Raw genomic sequence first — 21,862 nt, forward strand, 5'->3', positions numbered from 1 at the left:
AGAAATTAGCCTGTTTGTTTGGTAGTGCAAGGTAAATTCCAGCAGATGCATACTGCAGGTGTAGATGATCAATGCTTTATGACAATCCTGTTTTTAATTTTCCTCTAATTTCCTTGATTGCTTATGAGTTAATTGTGTGTGCAGTGATAGACTACAGAACACGGCTTCATCAGTTAATTAAGAATATATCAACACATTTTAAAAGGTGGTAAAATAGTTTTTTTTACTTTTATTTATCTTTTCTTGAGTGGTAACTGCTTTTTTTAAAAATTTCTTCTGATCTCTGAAAACCTGACGTGTGATTGGTGATTAGCAGCTAAACTGGAAGTTAACTGATTGAGTAATGTAACATGCTAATCGAATGATACTGTTATATTTTAAATCTCTCAAACACTTCTGTGGTAAAGAATACTGGGCCTGGGTGATGCTTTGGTTTTAGTTCGCTAAGGAGTTTACATGAATATAAATATAATTGCACCTCTTTTTGCCAATTGATTTTTATTATAGTGCTTAATGGTTTGTTGAATAGTTTATAGGGTAATGAATGTCATTTCCTTGTATTATACTATAAATAACTTGGCAAATTCTTAATTAGTATAATCACGGTAGGTTTCTCTGCTGCTGTAATCAAGATTTGCTTTTTGCATCCAAGAACTAATGTACTTCTATATCAAGTTAGGCCAATTATGTTTTTCTGGAGTACAAATTTTTGTTGATTGTGCAATGGTTTTCTAATAGTGCTTACCTTCTTGAATCTTGGCTCTGCTTGTGTTGAAATTATGATTTGCTTCACTGGGTGATATTTAATTACTTAAATATTTCTGATTAGAAGAATGCAGTGGGCAGAAGTTTTGTTCCGTGAAAGATTTTAAAGTTTGGCTTCCTGTGGTATTTGGAGAAATTTAAGCTAAGACTGTCAAGAGCTGAAAGCCTCCAAGAGCTGTGTTGTGATTCAAGAGTGTAATATTGTCCTGCATGTGAGAACTTGATGTCTTCTGGAGCTCTTTTGTAGAGACTACTGAGTTGCTCAAGAGATTGCAGCACAGATACTTGCAATTCCACTGCATTCACCCCTGTGCTGCTGACAGATCTTAACCACGTTGCCTTTTGAGCACTTTGGATGTTACTTCTTGGAATTTTTTTTTTTTCAATTAAGTAGGCTTAAGCAGGAAAAAAAACCTGTTTGTCAAAAGAGAAACTTCTGGTGGTATGTTTTCCACATACACGCTTCTGGTGAAGCTTTTAATTAAGAAGAGGGTCTTTGGCTTCACCGAAGGAATTCTTTACAAGAAGAAGAAGAAGGTTCTAACTAATTTTGCTCTTTTGAGCAAGAAGCTGTTTGCTACCACCTACAACTTCATAAAACATTCATGAAGTTTCTGTCTTACCATATTGCTGTGTTGCAAATGATGATAGATCTGCAGAAAGGCCAACTCCATTCTCCACAGAAATGAAAAACTTGCATTCAAATTTGTTTCCCTTATTACCTCTGTAACAGGAGCAGGGGATCCTAGATTGTATCAAAGGCTGCCTGGTGCATGCAGACCACAATAATGCAAATGCCCATCTCATTGCTGGGATTTGGCTTTCACTGCATTGCAGAAGGTTTCTTTAGCTCTGTGGCCCCAAACCAGCTAACGAACACAGATTCAGCTGTTCACCTTCTGCAGTTCTGCGATTATGTCATCAAATACAAATCGAAGCATATGGTCATTTCTATAAAATACAGAGCCTGAGAAAACTGCAGAGAGCAATGATGAGTCAAAAAAAAAAAAAAAACACACAAAAAAACCAATAACACAGTGGAAATAGTTAAATGTCAATGACTGCATTGTGCCTTGTTAATATTTCACAGGAATGCTGTCAACTTTTTATAGAGCCCAAAGGATTTACACATTTTTCTGACAGATTATCATGATTCCCATCAGTACACTTAATGCCAACATCTGTAGGATTCCATCTAATTTGGGAAACAAATGTATTCTGTCCTAAAGAAAAAAAAAAAAAGAATAGTTTGGATTTTGCAGGAAATGCTCATTACTTTAGAGTTGCTGCAACTAAGTGGAGGACAGATTTTTAAAAGGCTATGGCATGGGGTAACACTATGCTTTCCTTTTGGCTGCTGTTTTTAAATGCAGGTTGACTGGTGCCAACTTCTGGTGATTGTAATGCAATTAAAAAGCATGATATTTTACAGCTCACAATAAACAAATTGAATGGCACACATGCTCATTAGTACAGGCTGTAGAAAATTTAGGACTACGATTTATGAATCAAGAAGTTTGGGAATGCAATATAGCATTTTTATATCCTATTCATGATTTTCTTTAAGTGTAGTTGTATCTTATTTCAAAAAACACAAAGATTTTAAAATGTCTCTCAAAAATCTGTATTTTGGAAAATTTTATTTACATTAAATCTTGACCAGTTTATGTAATAGAGCACAAGAACACCTGTTTAGGAAGAAACCAATCCAACAGTCTGTTTCTGTCTCTTCTGACATCTTCATAATCAGTGACGATATTGCCTTCCAGGCTTTGTTTTGTTCTGTTAAATAAATTTCATTTCTCCTGGTGATCTCTATTCCCCAGGTCATATTTCAGCATGCTGGAATTCTTAATATTTTATATTTGTGTACTGACAGTCAAGGAGAAGTTTTATTTCATGTTATGCATGAATTAGTTTCGCTTATGCCAATGTGGTACCAGTGCAGCATTACTGGAAGTAGAAATAGTGCTCTTATGTTCTTCCATGGAATGGACACCAGAAAACTAAGGGAAGGCCACATGTCTGTGTGATGTAATGTTATTGTGTGCCTCCAGAAAGGAAAGTCTGATCAAAATTCTGAAGAATGACAATGGAATCTCTCACAAGAAACAGAACATTGCCCAATTTCTGTTAGCCAAAGATGAAAATGAAACATGAATTCATTCAAAGGAAAGGTTGGGACTTCAGAATGTTCATTAATAAGTTATTCCTGTATTTGTGCAGATTTCTGGTATTTATCACCTTTAAATTGTGAGCAGTAACTAAATAGGTTAAGTTCTGTCTTTCTGAATTTTAATTCATGTTGTGCTTAAAGCAGATAACTTAAGGGATGGCGAGGAGGAAAGTAGGGATTTTTCATGAACTAGTCTCTTTCAAGTTGTTGGTATGTAAACAAACCGTTACTAGAAAAACTTAGAAGAATTTTTACCTGCTAGAGGATGCTTGTTGAAATACATACTTTTTGAAATACAGTGCTTGCTTCTGAATGATAAATGTGCTATTATGTACCAAAATGTCAACCTTGAGGTTGCCTTGGACCTGTGTTCTTTTGACAAGACAGGAAAGCAGAACAGAATCAGTGAATCTGATCAGAATAAAAATGAAGTTGTAAACCAATAAAGCGAGTCTAAACCACTTTATTAGAAGCAGCATTGAGTTAAATGGGAGCGATACTGCATTTGGTTTTGAATGATGAATAGGACTTCACTTTTAAAGGTTATTTTCTCTTGATGTGAGCTTAGTGTAATGCTGATGAAAGGTTCCTTCTGATTCACGTGGATCCTCTGTGGCTTTTGGCTGTGTGAAATTCCAGTTTCTGTATGTATGAAAGATGTTTCATGGAACCTAGCAAATCCATGGTCTGCTTTTGTTTTGCCTTTATTCTGAGCTATATATATGTAAGTTTCTGTTTTCATTTTTTAGTCTTTTGTTTCATCTCATTTTTGCTTCATTATCAGCAGTCCCATGTTACTGTTCGGTTTTGGGCCTCTCAGCACCACTTTTGGAGCAGCCTTAAGTAACGTCACCTAGAGGAAATAAGAGGGGAGGTGCTGCACAGCAGTGTGTTTAAGCCAATGCAGAGGCACTGAAAAGTGTGTCTTATTTAAGAAGTGCCCAGTAAAAGTCTTAAAGGTCTATGGGTTTGGGGCTTCAGTTACTTTTTTTTTCCTTTCTAGTGCTAATCTAGGAACACAAATCTGCAACTCTTTCATATTTGTAAAGCATGGGGGATTTTCTTTTATCTTTCTTCCCAGTGCTCATGAATTCACAAGTATTTCTTCTGCAGAACATAGAATTCATTTGGAATGGTGGATAAACCTCTATGGGAGGTTAAGTTGGTCATACAACTACCAAAGAAGGGAAACTATACAGACCAAGTCCTACTTCCTCAATCCTTAAACTGATTTATGTTATGCTCCTTTTGCTGAAAATGGATTCACAGTGTGATATTTCTGATTGAACTAAGGCAAAGGAAAGTGCTGCCCAGGGCTCAGGCTAAGGTAACAGCACAGTTCTGATGTAGATTGTTTCATCTCCTGCTGCATTGATAGCAGTGATTATACTGACAAATGTAAACCGGTGGTCAAGATATTTAAAAAATTACTTTTGAGAAATATAATGTAATTTGTGTGTTTATGCCTAAGGCAATTTGATGATGAGAATGGTGCTCAGAGATGAAGCAGAGATGAAGATTAGGGTAGAGAATGAGGAGGTTATGACCAGCTTTGTTTTATTTATCTTCTCTGTCAACTCCTAATAACATTGATTAAAAGATCCTAGGTCAATTTTGCACAACAATGAAAGAAGTGGAAAGCTGTGTGAGGGAAGTCATGGACTTTTCTCGAAATGAGAAAATAAACTTTTATGTCTGCTGAACTTGTAGTTCAAATAGATGAACAGCATGGCTTAGATGGCAAGTGGGAGCTCCTTCCAGCTTTAATATCCTTAGCACTGAAGTCATGAAATGTACTCAGTATCACTTTGATTTGACTTCACGAGTTCATTTAGCTACAGTCCGCAAGTGAAAGGGCAGTATTATATCTGGTTCAACTAAGGAACAAATATTTCGCTTTGATTCCTAAATGGAAACGAATATGCTGGTCTTTGGGTCTATCTTAGTCATTGACTTGCCTTAGTTACAGGTGTCTGGACGCACTGCTTTGATCCATATCTATGTTTAAAAAAAATCTTTAGATTAAAAAAACAGGTATTCTCATTCTGATGAAATGTGCATTCTGTGAAATGGCACTTTAAACCTACTTGAGTATCATTATTGAAGAGACTCAAACAGTTTAGCTCTTAATTGATATTAATAGGAATAACCCTCAATGACGTGAACTTGGCAAGCCAGAAATTGCAGCTGTTCTCTGCAGTGGAGGCAGTAACAAAGATAATTAATTGTTTTTTCCCTGGGAGATATACTTAGATTGCACAGTCTAAATATTCTTTTCCCTGAGCCCTAATTCAGGCTTGTATTTGTTCTGCAAATACAGTAAGCAAAACAAAAATTAATATTTTTCACTGTCATGCCGTAATAGTACCTATTGCAATTATTTTAAAAAATAATGTAATTGGTTATTATGCAAACTTTCAAATGAGGACATAAGCAGTCATAAGTAGTAGTTTGATTAAATAATAAACCTTTGTAGGAATTGGCTTAAAGAAGCTGGTACTTGGAGAAGACTCGACATTAATGTACCAAGGGAATCAGTAAGGTGGAGAATGTATTCCTGGCAAGTATTTAGACAAAAACTATTCTTGAGCAGGCACAGAAATGTAAGGCTTGGGAGGGATCCATAGAGGTTATCTAGTCTAATGCCTGGCTAAAGTGGGTTTCTACGGAATGTTCCATAGGAAGGCATCCAGGTAAGTTCTGTATATCTCAAGAGAAGACTCCACCACCTCTTTAGGTAGCTTGTTCCAGTACTCACCACTAACTCTCAAAGTAAGATTTTTCTTCATATTCGTATGGAACTCCTTGTTATCCAGCTTGTGTCCCATTGGCTTAGGCCAACCCTGTTGCTGGGCACCACTGAAAAGAGCCTGGCCCCATTCATCTGACTCCTTTCTATTAGTTACTTGTAAGTATTGAAAAGAACTCCCTTCAGTCTTCTCCAGGCTGCTCAGTCCCAGGTCTCTTAGTCTTTCCTCATACAGAGGATACTCCAGGTCCCTAGCATCTCTGTGGCTCTACTACTGGACTCCTTTCAGCAGTTCCCTGCCTGTCTTGAACTGGCAAGCCTGGAATTCGGCACAGTACATCAGATGTGGCCTCACCAGAGGGGAAGTTGAACCTTTGTGATGTGCTGGCTGTGTTTTTCTTGATGTCTTCATTTGCAAATAAGTCACAGTCGCCATTGAAATCCTCCTGTATTGTTAGAGAACATAACAAGGTTCAGTGCTGAAGTGTATCAATACTAAGACATGTTGTACAAAAGCTATCCTTGAATTATTGATGGCTGGGCTTTAAATTCTTTCCATTTAGTTTAAAAGGGTGTCAGCGGTAAAGCATCTTTATGGGTGCTTCCCTTAAATACGGCCCTAAACTGTGACAATGTTGAAATGCTCAGGACCCTGATCGTTACAGTGCCTGTGAGGCAGTGAAGCAGCCTCCTTATGTCCCTTTTTCATGGGTGTTACGTTGTAAGTGAGCTTTTCCTGGCTCTCCAAGCTGTGATAAATAGGAGTGTGCAGTTTTTATTAACACTTATTTTAATAGGTGGTATAAAACTCATTCATTTAAATGCCTTTCCATAAAACAACGCTGTTCTGAGCAGGGTTTCTTTCACCCGTTATTTATTTCTGCTGTATGTCTTTGCTAGTCTTATTTTGTCCATGTCAATAATATAAGAAAACATAACATGCTATGTGGTGCTCTGTGGCTTGATATTGTATTAATTGATCACACCATAAGAAGCAGCAGCTTCTGGGTCTGGTTCTTTCACAGCTTCTGCTGGCTCCTACCAAGAGAAAGCAGGTGCCCTTCACCAATTTGAAAGCATGTCCCTTTACAGCCAATAGATGAAGCTTTGTTTCCCTCTTAGCTAATATGGTACTAAACCACCAAAATAAACATTTACCTTTGTGATGTGTATATATTCTAAACAGGGGTACGATTAATGGAAACCCACTTTTCACTGCTTGCTAAGAGATATGGGCTTTTCAACAGGAAAAACTGTCCGTTATGATAGGATCAAGCTCTTTATTCGCTTACATCCTAAATTTTGCATACTGCAAAATTAATATGTTGAAGAAAAAAAATGGTTTGGTGAAATTTATTGTATATAGGTTGCTCTGAAAGTAGTGCCTCCTATTTATTACTATGGGAACTACAAGAGATGGGAAGAGTGCTGCGACAGAGCAAGTTCTCAGGTACCGAACACTTTTTTCATGTGGTCACCACCATTGCCTGTGCATTTTTGCCAGTGATGAATAATAGCCTGCATGCTGAGCTCATAAAAATCTGCACCAGTGGAGGTGGTTTTTTTTTTTTTTTTTTTTTTTTAACCATTATAAATCAAATAAATAAAAGTTGGGATATCGTAGAATGGCCTGGGTTGAAAAGGACCATAATGATCATCCAGTTTCATTTGCTTATCAATTCAAGAATATCAGCTGCTTAGAATGCATGTAGAAAATATTTCACAGTCTAGGTTGGTATTCAGTCCTACAACCCTTCAACTGCACTAGATTTGAGAGCTAATGCTGCTTTTTCCCCATGCTTTTAGGTACATTTTACTGCTGTTAATGAATCCACAGCTAGGGGGCACCTGAGAAATTTGTTCACATAAGAAACAGCAGAAAAAGATATATGTATAATTTATGAAAGACTAAGTAGTATTATCCATGTGATCATAGATCAGACCAAGCTAGTTCTTCCTGGAGCATGTGTGTACACACGTTTGTCTTTTTTTTAGAATTATAAGGACTGAGTCTGCTTCAGTGCTTTAGCCTGGAAGCTGAGCTGCTGTAGGACAGCTACAAAAAATAACTAGCACAGCACCAAAGAAACAGCCCTGCCAGTAATTGCTTGACTCCAAAATTACTCACAACTGAAATCATTATTCTAGCATGCTCCAAAGCCATGTCTGTCTTCTGGGGAGAATTGCTTGCTCATATGGTTCTGCATCTCTTTCTTTCCTGCTGCTAGAATATAATTAAAGTTGCTAAAAATACGTGCTTCTTATTAGTTTTTTTTCTCCTGTGTTAGCATCTGCTATTACTCTATTATCAAGGGAAAACATAGTATAAAGATGAATGCTACTTGACTCTGTTAAGTGGACCACGCTATGTAGAGATATAACATCTCCTTATTTATGGTCTGATCCAAAGTCCACCAATATCTTTAAAAAGTGTTTGGAGGAACCTGGTATCTTCACTGATTTTTCAGAACTCTTTTTGCCTGTCAGATGAAAGGAGACTTCTGACCTGTGAACCACCAGTTTCATGCTAACTTGTGAGTATTCGTATTTTATTGCAGCAGAAATTAGTAGAACAAATGGGGGCATAATTACTGAGCTTTTGCAATACCGACATCATACTTAATTATGGTTTAATCTACAGAACATACTGTTTGTTTAATAAGTCCCAGCAGAGACAGTTCAAGCATATGTTTTTGCATCACCTGGAGGTAGCTGGGAATGACTGCGGTAACACTGTCAAGAAAGTGACAGTTTACAAGATTTTACTTATTTTACAACATACAGCATGGCTCACCTTTATATGCATGAAATCACTTAAAGGTAAGCAGTAATAAGCACTTAAAGCCCAAGCAGCTGAGTGTGTTATGCACAGAAAGTCTTTGTTTCCCTTTTTGTGGGGGAAAACCAAGGCATAATTTTCTTAGCATAGCCTCAGTAGCTCGCAAAGCTGCTAACAGAACCCTCAGCACCCCTCCTGCTTAGGTGAGCTCTGGTTATTGCTAACATAGGCTAAACACTGATCAGCCTTTTGACCTACTAAAATGATGATATCTGCAGGTTCTGTCCTGAGCTTGCTAACTACGGGTGTCTTGGGTTTTATTTAAAGCTGTCCTATTTTTTTTTCTGAATATGGAGTTATTGGTTTCCTTTTCCATCTCTTCAGCCTTCACTTGAATTTTAATTACTGCTGCCCATATGTGAAAGCTCTTCAGAGTAGTTCAAAGGTTTTTGGACCAAAGAAAGAGGGGATAAAGATGAGTTGATTTGCTAGTTGCCCTACAGCCTGCTTCGTGATAAGATAGGACTTTCCACTCAGAGAGCTGTATTTATTCAGGTGTCCATCCTGCACATAAATATCGTTTCCAGCAACTCCTTATTCAGCATATCAGACTTATGATCGTGATTTCCATGACTGCCTTGGAACCCTTTAGAAGTTAGGATTGTATTGGCTGCCATTCAATCCTCAGATACCTGATACCTTTAAGAAAGGAGTTACGTTAAAAAGTGAAATTATTTCATCCTGTGTTTTGGTGCAAATAAACCTTCAGCAGATACATGAAATCGCACGCTATCACATCGATTCTTTCTTGATTTTTGTCTTTGGTCTCCTAATTGCCCATTTCCCTCATCTTGACCATTTCAAGTGATTTTGGTAGCATTGGGGACTGCAGGGATATGAAAAAACAATGGCTGATGTAGGCCTGCTCATAGGAACTCCGCTGTTGAATTAAATGTTACTTCTGTATGAGTGTGGCATTGGTTTTTATGTTTCTTAAGTGTCCAAACATGTTGGTAATCTTTCTTTGTTTAATTCTGTCTTTACAAAGCTTTTATCAAATGTTTTCTTTATTTTCTCTTCTATCTGTTATGTCTACAGTATTTTTTTAAAATGCAAGTTAACATTTATGAAGGCTAATAGAATTTCATCTAAATGAATGAAAGCAATAATTATCTAAACTCATAATTCTTTTGGTTTTGTTTTTTTTGAATAATAATTTATACGTACAATCGTGCCTTGTTCTCACTATTCTTTACCAATTATTATTTTTAAAGATGTTAGCATTGCAAAAGATTAAGTACACCATGGTGACTTTCAGTTCTAGAAGATGGGAATTCCTAGCTTGCTTTCAAAAATGGATCTGAACCCAAGGCCTGCAATGGTTTCCTAGCTCTTTTATCAACTTATCTCCCAGGTCAGACAGCATCAAAGCTTTGACTGTTTCCTTTTCACGTCCAAGGTGCAAATTGCATGCTTACTTATTAATCTGTGCGCCTGTACTCGGTGCTCCTATAACTCACACAGTGCTATTCCTGCTGTCCTGCATGGGATAATAAATCCGAGTAGGGGTGGTTTCAAAACTTATTTGTAGGCAGCAAGCTGACATTGTGCTGTTCTAAGTGATGCAGTATGCATTTATGTTGGCTATATTTTTACAACGCATAAAGCCGCAGATATGAAGTCTGCCAATTATTTCAATATGATCCTTCTTTGTAACATCACCTTTTTGGAGAGAATACAAGCTGTCTCTGTAAACAATATTTAAAACTTTCCAGTAGTGTTTTGATAAATATTACACCTTACTACTTTTGAAGATGTGTTCAGATATTCGCATTCAAGATATACTGACAGCATTACCTAAAATCACAATGTATTCTCTACAGGTAAGAAAATTGTTATTCAATGAATAAGTTTCTAAATTACACCTTAAGTTATCAATCTTGCACCATGCTATCAAAAAAGATAGACCTGAACTGTGGAAGACCACAATTTCAACTAATTTCCTAGCTGTTAAATTGCAGTAAGGCTTGCATTAGGTGACCCATTGGCGTGCCATTGGCTTAATTCTTACAGTTTAACTTAGAGCTGTTGATTAGAGCTATTTAAATAATGGATATGACTTCAGTAGGATCCAGAAAAATATGGAGTCAAAGCTTATATAAATCATTTCAAAGTAGTTATGTTTTCATTTGTAGGTTTTGAATGCTGCTACCTACTTTTTTAGTGATTGTTTTTTTGTTTTTTGGTATTAAAGCTATTCAGTATGCAAATTGAATGGAATACTTAACGTTGGTAATAAGATTCCTTTTAGTTGTGTATATAAATTGTATTTAGGAAGCTTGGTTTTCTCCTGTTTCTTCCATCCTTTTAATCACTGACTTTAGCAAAAGGATATCTTTTTAGCATTATTTCCCTGTAGATTAATTATTCTAATATAAAATTAACATGTTCTAAACATACATAATTGCTTACAGTGGCAGATTTGTCTGCTTAATTTCATGTCTTCTGTTTCCCAAAACAAAACCTTCATATTTCAGACTTCTTTAGTCATTAAAATTGAATTATGCAATAGGATTCCATCTGCTGTCTAAGCCTGTTCAGTGTTATTTTCTGTCATTTGAAATGGGACTGTTCTGAGATAGAAGCCTGCCATCCGTAACCCTAGCTGCGCGAGAGCCCTTTCCTTCATTACTGCAAGAACGTCTTAATGTTGAGTACCTTCTGGGGTTTCCCCTAGGAATTCAGTTCTCTCTCCTCATGTCTTGCCATCCTCCATGTCACTGTGCAGTATGCTTGTGTGTTTAAATGACGTGCAAGTTGCAAGTTCTGGCATTTGTCTCCCCCAGGCCTTTGCATTAATCACTCCTGGGGGGGGAACCAGCTTTGCTATCTGTCAAACTCAGCCACTATCTCCAAGACGTGATCGTGGTTAGCAGAGCAGTTAGCAGTAAGCGATTGGCAATAGAACGACAAAAAAGTAGATAGAGGAGATGGATGGCTTGGTGTTACTGCACTTAAATGTGGGCTGCAAGCAGCGGTTCTGAGCTGGATAAATATAATCTGATTGCAGTAATGACAGCTAGGTTGCACGTTATTGCAAACGTTCTCTCCATTCAGAATAGCTGAGTGAGCCATTGCCATTTAGTTGTTGGAAGACTGAATGTTTCAGAATTGACCTGTCTGGTCCAGTATTGAAACAACTGTGAGACCTAAAGCAGAGCAGACAAATCAACAGCCAATGATAAGCACAACCACAACATTCTCCTCCCGAGGAAATGGATGAGAAAGAGAAGACAAGTGTTCAGTTCAATCTAGATATTGTAGAATTCCTTTTGTAATGCTTTTTTATTCTTTATGATAAATGACTGGTTAGTTACTCTTATTAACTATAACATTGCTTTTTCTATTGTGTTGCCTAAATCTAAAATCTAAATTACTGACATATTTTCCAGCTGTTTCTTTGTTTCATAGAGTTATCAACACTTTAAAACAGCATTTGAAATTATATTTGTATTAAAGCCATTGATGCATAGAGCAGCTCTTTTATTCCCTGAATCTCCCTGATATCTCCAAGTATTGAAGCACTTTTTGAGTGTGCTTTCTTCCTTGCTGAGGAAGAAGTTCTATTAATGTTTGAAAAAAAATCTAAAGAATGAAGTTTTGTTGTTTTACACAGTAAAAAACAAGCAAACAAAAAGACGTACTGAATTTAAAAAAAAAAAAAAAAAAATTGACATTATTGAGTCCCCCTTGACATAGGAAACTTATCTAAATTAATTATCTTCCACTATTTACTAATAGAACATCTGATGAGCAGAGAATCTATCAAAGATATTATACTAAACTGTAATGGATGTTCTAAGGCTTTCAGAAGAGAAAATCCTGTGTCTGCCACTTATTTAATTACTTTGTCTTATCTCGAGATTTCCTTCTGCTGTTAAGAAGCAATTTTACCTTGAAAACATTACAATTAAATATGGAAAGTAAATAAATTAAAATTGTAGTTGGAAATTTCCTGGTTAAAACAACTACTGCAGGTAGTAGAGAAAAAGAAAATGTACACTGCACTGAAATGGTCTTTAAATTGACTCAGGGTGACTTTTCTTCAGTCCCAGTCCTTCTGCTCATTTCTTCTTCTTTTCAGGAGTGTATATTTCAGATCTGTTGGAGATATAATCCTGGGAGTAGCTAAGAGACTTAGGCTTAGTCTTTTCTCTGGTGAATTTCCTGAAGAGGCAGCAAAGTGAATAAGTGTACAAAGTAATGCATTATGCAAGCTATTTCTCCTGGATGCTTCCTGAATTTCTTTTGCATGTGGAAGTTTGTCTTGACTATTCAGGTACAGCTATTTTAGGTAGGAATTGCGGTTTGTAGAGTGTCCTACTAATGTTCCTGTCAAGATCCTATTTATTTTTAAGGAATGATGAGGGGAAAAAAAGTAGTCTTCATAAGGTCCTCTCTTGCAACCATTCCTTCCTGATGGGGAGGCTTATACCATATCAAATTAAATGATACTTTGAATGCAATATGATAATACAAACCAAGATGGAAAGGCTCCGATGTTTTCATACTCCTCATAAGGCGATTATCTCAAAGACACTTTCTTTTGTAGCATGGGGAAGGGAGAGGACTTTTTCCACTGGAAGCCTTTGAGGACCTCTCACAAATGAACGGTTTTACTCTTGTTTTTTTACTCTTGTTTTACTCTTGGCAGCTGAAAGAGCTTGGTGGCCACTCTTATAGGGCTTGTTCTTTGTATATAAGGGCATAAGTGATGTTCTCTCTGACCCTTCATCTTGATGTTAATAGTCACTTGAAATCTGGCTGTTGGGGAAAAGCAACCTCACACTGGGGAACATGTTTATTTCTTCCAGTTCTCAAGAAGATAAAAGATAATTGTAAAGAACTAATTTGCAGTGGGCTTGTTAGAACTTCCAACTTCTTATACAGGACTAGCTGGAGTAAGGTTTGATAAATTACAAGATTAGAGGGAATGCTCTTCCTATTAGTATAGCTCTATTGTAATAAAGATAGTATCTTGCTATTCTGTAGCTTGTTTGTGTCGTTAGAGAACATTGCTATCATGTTATTTCATAGTTTGCTGAGATATGTAGTATTGCATGACCCTTTCTTGATTAGGTAAAAATTGTCTTGGGAATATTTGGGTCGTTCTCATTATCTGACTATTTCTTAGACTTGTCTATCCATAAAGTGTGCCAAATTAAGGCAGAATAATAACCTTCTGTGGTTCAAATCCACAGGAGGGGACACAGGGTCAACCCCTTTAATGGGTACTATGTAGTCAAAAGAAGAACAAAAAATGAGAGGAACAAGGCTGCCCCTAGATTTATCACCTCCCTGCTGCCAAAATACGATTTGTATAAAGTACTGGATGTTTCTGGTCCTCTTGTTAATAGTAATCTCTAACATTATCTGCTCAGCTAGATTTGTAACACTGGGCAAATCTGAAAAACGTAAAGAATTGTTTTAGCTGTGTAATAATGTACGTATGGAATCTGAGTGTGAATTTTTATAGATGAGGTTATAGACTGAGAACTATGATGTCTGATGGCAATTAGAAAACTGACCAAACAGTAAGCAAAGTGCCTGCAATGGTGCTGGGGAGTCAAATGTGCAGAGTGGGGAATGCCTCCAAGCACCATCTGGAGGTGTGTAGCAGGAGCTGAACATATGGTGATGCCAGTGACTGGTACCTGTACATGTGCTCTGCTTATGAGTAAAGTAAAATCGATTAGTTGATTAATAGCTACTGATGATGAGCACATTGGGAACTGAATAAGTGTATATAAAACATACATTCTTTCTTGTGGATGATATCTATGTATAGAAACGTGTTGCTGGTTAAGCCCTTTTCCAACGCAGGGCCACTCATCAAAGCCTAGTTGACCAGGGGAGATTGCTTGATCCCACGAACAAAAACGGCTCTCTGACTTTGTACAGAACTGAGCGGGGCAGAAACCAGTGATAACAGCACTTTTAGATTCTGAGTGTAAAACTCTGCTTAGCATTTTGCAAGACACGTTCCAAGGATGTTGCCTGTACTTCAGCACAGCCAAAACCTGAATGTGTTACTGTATGTTGGGCTCTTAATAATGTGAGTTTAACTCAAAAGGTATAAGAGATTTAAAAGATTTATGTCAGTCTGAGAAGTCCTCAGTAGGACTACTACTTCTTAAGTAGGAACTGCAGCGCATGCTTTTTCTTCCCATCTCCCTTTCAGTTATAATAATTTAGGTTTTAGCATATGACAAATTCTATCATAAATTACTTCCAGAATATACTTTTCAACTTCTGAGTAAAATTTGCAGAAATTAATCTGCAAAACCTTCCATGTTTCAGAGTGAGAGATCAAAGAAAATCCCAAATGGAAAACATGCTTTTGAGAGGGGGAAAAAAATTCTAAGTTTTTAAGCTCTTGTAATGAAGATAACTTAATTAAAATCAAAGCAAAGCTAATTAAGGACTTTAAAGTGCAAGTTTATGATTGCATAATATATTTGAAACATGGCAGAACTGCTCTATTATCGTCCATAGGAGTTCCCCATAATTTTACACATGTAATGTAGACACCATTGAGTGGATCAGAATGTAAAAATACACCTGAAGCCCAGTTCTGTGCCTGCTGCCATTGACCCTTCTAATTTTCCTTAGTGTTCCAGCTCTTGTACTTCTGAAATAAATGCTATTTGGGCGGGTATGTCTCCATCTTTCTTTAGAGTTTTTCCTGTGTAAGGAATTGGAGACAAAATGTGAGCACTTCAGAATAATTTGGTAGGAAGAGTCCTACAAAAATTGTTGAATCCAATACTGGCATGCATTTTTGTTTTGTTTCCTGTATTTTCTTTTATTTGCATGTGTAGCCATGCTGTCATTTTAAACTTTGGCTGTTTACCTAATAGGATGGCAAAATGTGGTGCCATTCTTCTCTCAATTTTTCCGCCACCAAATTTTGAATTGTAGGAATGGTGATTTTTTTTTTTTTCGGGCCAAAATTCACAACATTGAATTCATAAAATATTCTAACTTCAAGTTAGTTTAAGCTTGTTTTACAAAACATTTTAGACATTATGATCTTTTTTTCCCCTTAGTCATCCCTTTATTTGCTGGCATATCATATCAGTATGAAGTTTATGTTTGAATACATATTTTTGGATTAGTTACCACGTGTTGTTTTCATGAACACATAGCAAAAGCTTAATGAGCAAGCTTCCTTCTGTAATAGATCAAGGCCGCTAGGTTGAATATTTTTGTTGATTTTTTTTCTTCCACTTAGAAGAATGCTGCCATATGGGAGGTTTGGTTTTCTGGGGACTCTTGGGTGTTCTTAGCAGATGGAGAATGAGGCATTCTGAGGACAGCACAAGGAGCAGCTCCCATCCGAGGGATCACGGATGGAGACGAAAGCACTGCATGCTTCGCTCATAAGAGGAAGGCAGAAAGACATTTAATTTAAATAAAGTAGATATAATTTAAACAATGATGACAGGGAGTTAACACAATTTGAAATGGCTTGATATCCTTGACTATTTGGTATACAGAGGGTGGGTGTGCATAACAAATCTAAGCTCAAAGCTAGTATAGCTTAAAAACAAGCAATCCCTTACTGCGGATCCTGGGTGAATGTGCACAGGTGCCGAGTGACCTCAAGAGGTATTTCTACTCACGGGGAGATCCAGGTGTGCAGCCAGCTGCTTCTTCAGAGAGTTCTTAGGCTGCTTGTCGTTTGTGGGGTAAGATGATTGACTTATAGTTGTACAACTTAAAACTGGATCTCTTGAACTAAGTGTCTGTTATCAGGTTATCTGAGCACCCAGTTTGAGACAATATGATGCTCATTAACTGTCTCAGGTGAAACCTTGATTGGTATCAGTCCCAGGACACCAGGCTGTGTGGGAGGGCTAGGAGTTCACTGTCACAGTGCCTGGATCTTTGATAAAAGCAGGTACTAATCAGATTCACAGTGAATCATGTGTTCTTGCTGTAGAACTAAAGTAGCACTCGATTACATAGACGCTATCTCCTGCGTAGTCCTTGTTAAGATCCCTGATGACCTGCAGTGTGCTGCAGATAGGAGTGCGTGAACCTTTGGAAAGTGCAAGTATTGATAAATTTAATCCAGATTTTTTTTTTCTTCCAGCTTTATTGTAATTATGCACATGTAATCAGCTTCCCAATGGAGATTTAGAGCTTTGTCCTCTTAAACCTGTAGCTTGTCTTTTGACAGACTGCATTTTTTTTCTAATCTAGAAACACTGACTGTTGGATGTTTTTTGGTGAAACTTTCCTTCTAAGAGGCATTGCCAGGTGTTTGCAGCCATGGGTAGGAGGGCTGTCCTGTGGGAGACAAAGCATTCATTTACCCGTAGAGAGATGATTTCTAACCATCTGCTCTATATCTCTGAATTGGTATGTTAAAAATATGTGAATTTTCTCATCCACGTTGAGCCTGCCAGCTTCAGCACACATGATACAGAAGGAAACTGTGCAGAGAGGTGCCACTGAAAATCGCTGTTTTCTTCTGTTGAGAAATAAGCCCATCTCAGATGCCCGTTTTTCTTTTTCTCCCCAAAAGAACTCCAATTACAGCATATTTATGATTAACTGGTCCAATGCATTATTCAAAGATAGCAGTTGAAAATAAGTGATAATTCTATAGATATGCAAAAGAAAATAGTTTGAAAAAGAATTTTCAGAGCCAATAAAACCCTGAGCTAATATTAAGCTGCTTTTTCAAAATATGGTCTGTTTTTCAAAGTGTTTTTTTGTAAGTTAGTATTTCTTCTCCCTCTGCTGGGTTTATCTGTAGATAGAGGGTATGAAAGGCTTATCTCCCCATAATTTCTTTAGTCTTGAATAGAATAAATACAAAAAAGTTTAATTGTGTGGAAGTAGTTAAATTGTTTCAAATAGAGGGGGGAAAAAAATAGCAAACAAGCTCTTTCTCCAAACACACTGCCCATATCTGAGCTATGTATGAAATAGCTTTTTAAACCTTGTTTACTTCAAGTTAGGCACTTTTTGTAATCGTTATCCAGAACAAGATGGTATTCATTTATGCAGTCATAAGTGACCATCTGCAGCTTTAGAGCAACCTGGTACTCTAATAGTTGTGGGATAATCACCTACACCAGTGCTTCCTGGCTGCTGTTCCTCATATAAATAAATAAGAAACCTCTTCCCATCAGCAGTCTTACCATTTTTTTTGTGTGTCAAACTTTCATTACCCTTGTGCACAGTGATAGGATATGTCCCATTTCCATGTATTTCCTCATTTGAATGCCATTCACTTGGGCACGTAGTGTTCTTCTGAGTTTTGCTGTTTTGCTGTTTGGGTATGTTTTGACTGGCAGTTGACACCAAGTAGTGAAAAGGTATTTTATTACAGATAAAAGTATAAACCATGATGGAATGATGCAGAGGAGAAGGACTTCTAAATTAATGGCAGCATGGCTGCACTGGGTGTCATTCTACCTCAAATCTGACGTATCGAAGGGAGCGGTTTTTTCCCTTAGTGCCAAGTTTTCTTCAGTGATGGCCACAGGAGGTAGGGGCAGGATTTAATACAGACCTTGTTCCAAAAATCAGTGTGAAATTTCCAGAATTCCCTTTATTAGTATCACTGTAAGGTTTGTTTACAAACTTAAGTAGCTATTCTGAAGTTCTTCATCACCTTCGGTTGCGATTTTCTCAATGCTGAGGCTCTGCTTGCTGCACAATGTAATTACACTTGGAGTATTACACTTCAGCATAAATGACAGCATTGATTTCTCCTTCTAGTCAATTATTGCCAGTTAGGAATTAGAAAAGAAATGAAATTTCTTTTTCAATATGAATTTTGCATTTAGATAATTGGGTGTGTAAACTGATGGCATGCATGTATTCAGAAATTTGAAGTTATATTTATTTGGCAGTGGATTTTTTTTTCCCCCACTTAGCTATCAGTTTAGGAAAAGAAAAAAAAAATTGATGTTTATTAACCTTAATTCAACTTCCTTCAAAAGTATTGAATGAATACAGTGAGTGTTTGAGTAAATCCACTAATCTAATACTTAGGATCACCCATGTGCCCACCTTAAGGGACAAGAATATAATTCTTGAGAGCTATAAATACGATGCCATGGTAGATCAGCCCTGCCTGCAGCAGAGGAGATGTAGCTTGATGATCCTTGGGGTCCCTTGCAATCCAAACAATTCCATTCTATGACAACTGCTCTAGTTCTACTTTTCATTGTCTGTTAGGAAATATCATGCAGTGCTGACCGTTCACGTGCTACAAGGCTTCCAGAGATACACAGCTCTACCATGGATTTTTAAATAGTGTTATGAATATACTGAAAAAAAATATTCATATAGATCTGTTCATATTGCTGCAAAACCTTGAAATGCTAGCTTTCCTTCCCTCTTTCTTACTTCCAGCAACTTTTTCAAGATGAGCTTTCAACGCAGAAGCCTTAAGCATCTCCCTGAGACGTGAAAGCAAAACTGCTTCCTCAAGCATGTAAACTTGCTGCTTATGAAGTCATTTGTTTTGTACAAAGATGAACATAATGGACCTCCTTACTGTAAATGCAAATTCTCATAGAGTTACAGAAGCCATTAAGTAGCCATGTTAAGTAACACAAATGGTATCTACCTTAGAGTTGCAGCTTTGACTCATTTGAAATTATATCCCTTGATAGATTTATAGGCTGACACTAAAAATGAGATGTATGTATAGGTAATGAATGGGTTAATTTTAACAAAATACTCTTAGTTCTTTCCTAAAGTCCCAAGAACTGTGCCATCACTTCTCTTTTGAAGCTTAGGGTCAGCTATACATGTGTGCTTAGAAGCATATCTTCAAGGGATTAGAGAATGCAGTCTGTGTATTTTGTCTGGAAAATGTTTTGTTTTCCTTGTAGAAAGCCAGCTGAGTTGTTTGGAGGAACACTGGGTGTTTGTTATGATGCTAATTGCTAGTTGACAGAGCTAAGAAATGAGTGTAGTAAGGCTTCTGGATAATTCTAAGCATTTAATCACAAGCTGTAGCAAAGCTGGTCTTGCATGGGAGCAAATCAGTCCAAAAGTTGGTGGAGCTAGCGGACTAAGAGGACAATGACTTGAGGTATGCTAGCAGTGATTAGTAACATGTAAACATATCCATTGTTTTTTGCTGTGAACCAAGCTTGTGAGTAGATCTACAGGTGGAATTAAGTTCAGTTCTTTCCTATACGTTCATTTTTCTATCTCTGTAATAGTACTGACTCCAGTGAAGGTGCTCTTCTGTTCTATCTGTAAGGAGCCTTTCCTGTGCTCTACAGTTGTGGACAGAACTACTGCAATTAATGCATCAATAAATTGAATATAAGATACGTTGCATGGAGGCTTTATGAGTTTTAATTAATGACAGAGTAGTTAGTTAATGATGGAGTAATCTTATGTTAACTAGGTCTTCCATATCTCCAGGATTTCAGATTTTGGTGGTTGAAGTCAGACAATACTTTGTGCGTGCCAGGCCTCAAAAATGAAAGCATGAAATTAAAGGTTATTGAATTTATGTGTTTAACAAATTTACTTTAGAGTGAAAGAGCTGGAGAATAGGAATTCTTAATGTTCTTCATCATAGAAGTAAGTTGGTGCTAATTCTGTTCATGTCTGATTGGAATGATTACAGGATGTACCAAAATTTTAGGGCTATCCTCCCTATGTAAGGTCACTGCCTTTAGGCACCTCATCAAATAATTGCTTCACGCTGTTTCTGTTCTTTGTATTGATGCCTGATTTCAACATCAATATTTCACTTTATTTTCCACTTTTAATTTTCATTGTGTCACTTTTTTTTTTTTTTTAATTTACCTCATTCTAAAACATTTTTGTTTTCAGAGGAGCATCATTTATGTGATGTAGGAGAGTTTCTGTGCCGTGATCGCGTGACTTGTGTCTCCCAGCACTGGCTGTGTGATGGAGAACCCGACTGCCCCGATGATTCAGATGAGTCTGTAGACACATGTAAGTAAAGAAAGTGCCAATTTTCTCACCTTATTTTATCTTCCCTTTAAAGGTATAGTTTGTATTTGTAGTAACTGTGTAACAGGCACAGGCTGTGCTTTTATTTTTTAATTAATAATTTTTTTCCTATCAAGGAAATGCATTACTTCCAGTATCTAGGTGAGAGCTGAAAGAAATGGAAGGTGTTTTGTTCATGTGCCACCTTATTATGAACACTGTCACCAGAGGATGTGTTCCCTATGCTCTCACTGAGCTGTAGAGGGCAGAGGCAAAGTCAGGCATGGGGAAAATGTGCTCTGAAAAGAGGGATGGCTGGATGGAAATAAGTAGTGCAGAGTGTTTTCCATAAAAGTATGAAGAGCGTACAAACATCAAAGGGAGAAATGAAAGCAGATGTAAGAACTATGAGGGGAAAAGAAGAAAAGGAGAGAAAGCTTTAATAAAACATGTTAATTATAATAAAAGGTCTTTTTATTATTATTATTTTTTTTAATGTGGCTAAGAGCTTCTGAGGACCAGAGCAAAAACCTTACAGACTATTTTTCTTATCTGCCTTTTAGACTACTGATGAGGTGATATTAAATCTTAATATGTTTCTTGCTTTCTGGGTGAATTTCCTGATTTTTATCCACAGAATAATCACTTAATGTGAGAGAAGAAACATGTATTTTGCATCAAAGCAATGTTTGCAATCAAAAAGGCTAGAATTGTAGTTTACTATTAAAATTAAAGAAAAGAATTGAACATCAGACAGTGTTTAACAGCCTGATCTTTAACACAAGGGACAGAAAGCTGAGATGTCTGCAAAGCATTTCTGGTTGGCAAATACTGTACAGTTGATTGCAACCTTTCACCATTTGTTTCTGAAATTGATAGGGAAATTGCTTCTGGGGCTGAGGTGAGGGTGCTCTGATGAATTGTTTGTGAAACTTCTGGGGATTTTTAAAAACAAAGTGTTGCATTTGAAAGCCTCAGGTGTACTCAGGATCTTATTTCTGTGCTGCTGATCGATCACTGTTGTCTTTAAGCTGATATCTGTAAAGATGATATTGAAGCATAGCATATTGACAGCTTAAAATCTTTCAGCTTTCTAATGAAGACTGTGGTAAGAGCATGGAGATTGTCACAAACACAGGTTTTATTCTGCTTCCAGGTGTTTTGCACATAGTTTTGTATCCAGCTGCTGCTAGATTTCTGGTTGTTTCCCTCCCAAGAACTCTGCATGTTTATTGTACTGGATCATAAGATATGTGTTCAGTAAAGCCATTCAAAATCACAGTGGGTTGAAAACATAACCTCTGAAGTTTATTGATAACTAGAAGAAAGGGAATTAAAGTGGGAAAACAAGACTGCTATCTTCTGACATCAGCCAGTCAAATTCTTT

The 21,862-nt window shown here is 37.0% G+C and overlaps 1 protein-coding gene across 1 annotated transcript in view; it reads left to right on the forward strand.

Annotated features, from left to right (window-relative positions):
• Nucleotides 1-21,862, forward strand: part of LRP1B (LDL receptor related protein 1B) — a 590,048-nt gene that overhangs the window by 130,472 nt on the left and 437,714 nt on the right. Inside the window, exon 3 of the mRNA XM_042877971.1 lies at nt 20,353-20,478. Within this exon, the coding sequence (XP_042733905.1) occupies nt 20,353-20,478 (126 nt within the window). The remainder of the gene's footprint in view (nt 1-20,352; nt 20,479-21,862) is intronic.

This window comes from Lagopus leucura, unplaced genomic scaffold, assembly GCF_019238085.1.
Source record: "Lagopus leucura isolate 7727_CA_CO unplaced genomic scaffold, USGS_WTPT01 Super-Scaffold_100019, whole genome shotgun sequence".
Taxonomy (NCBI): Eukaryota; Metazoa; Chordata; class Aves; order Galliformes; family Phasianidae; genus Lagopus; species Lagopus leucura.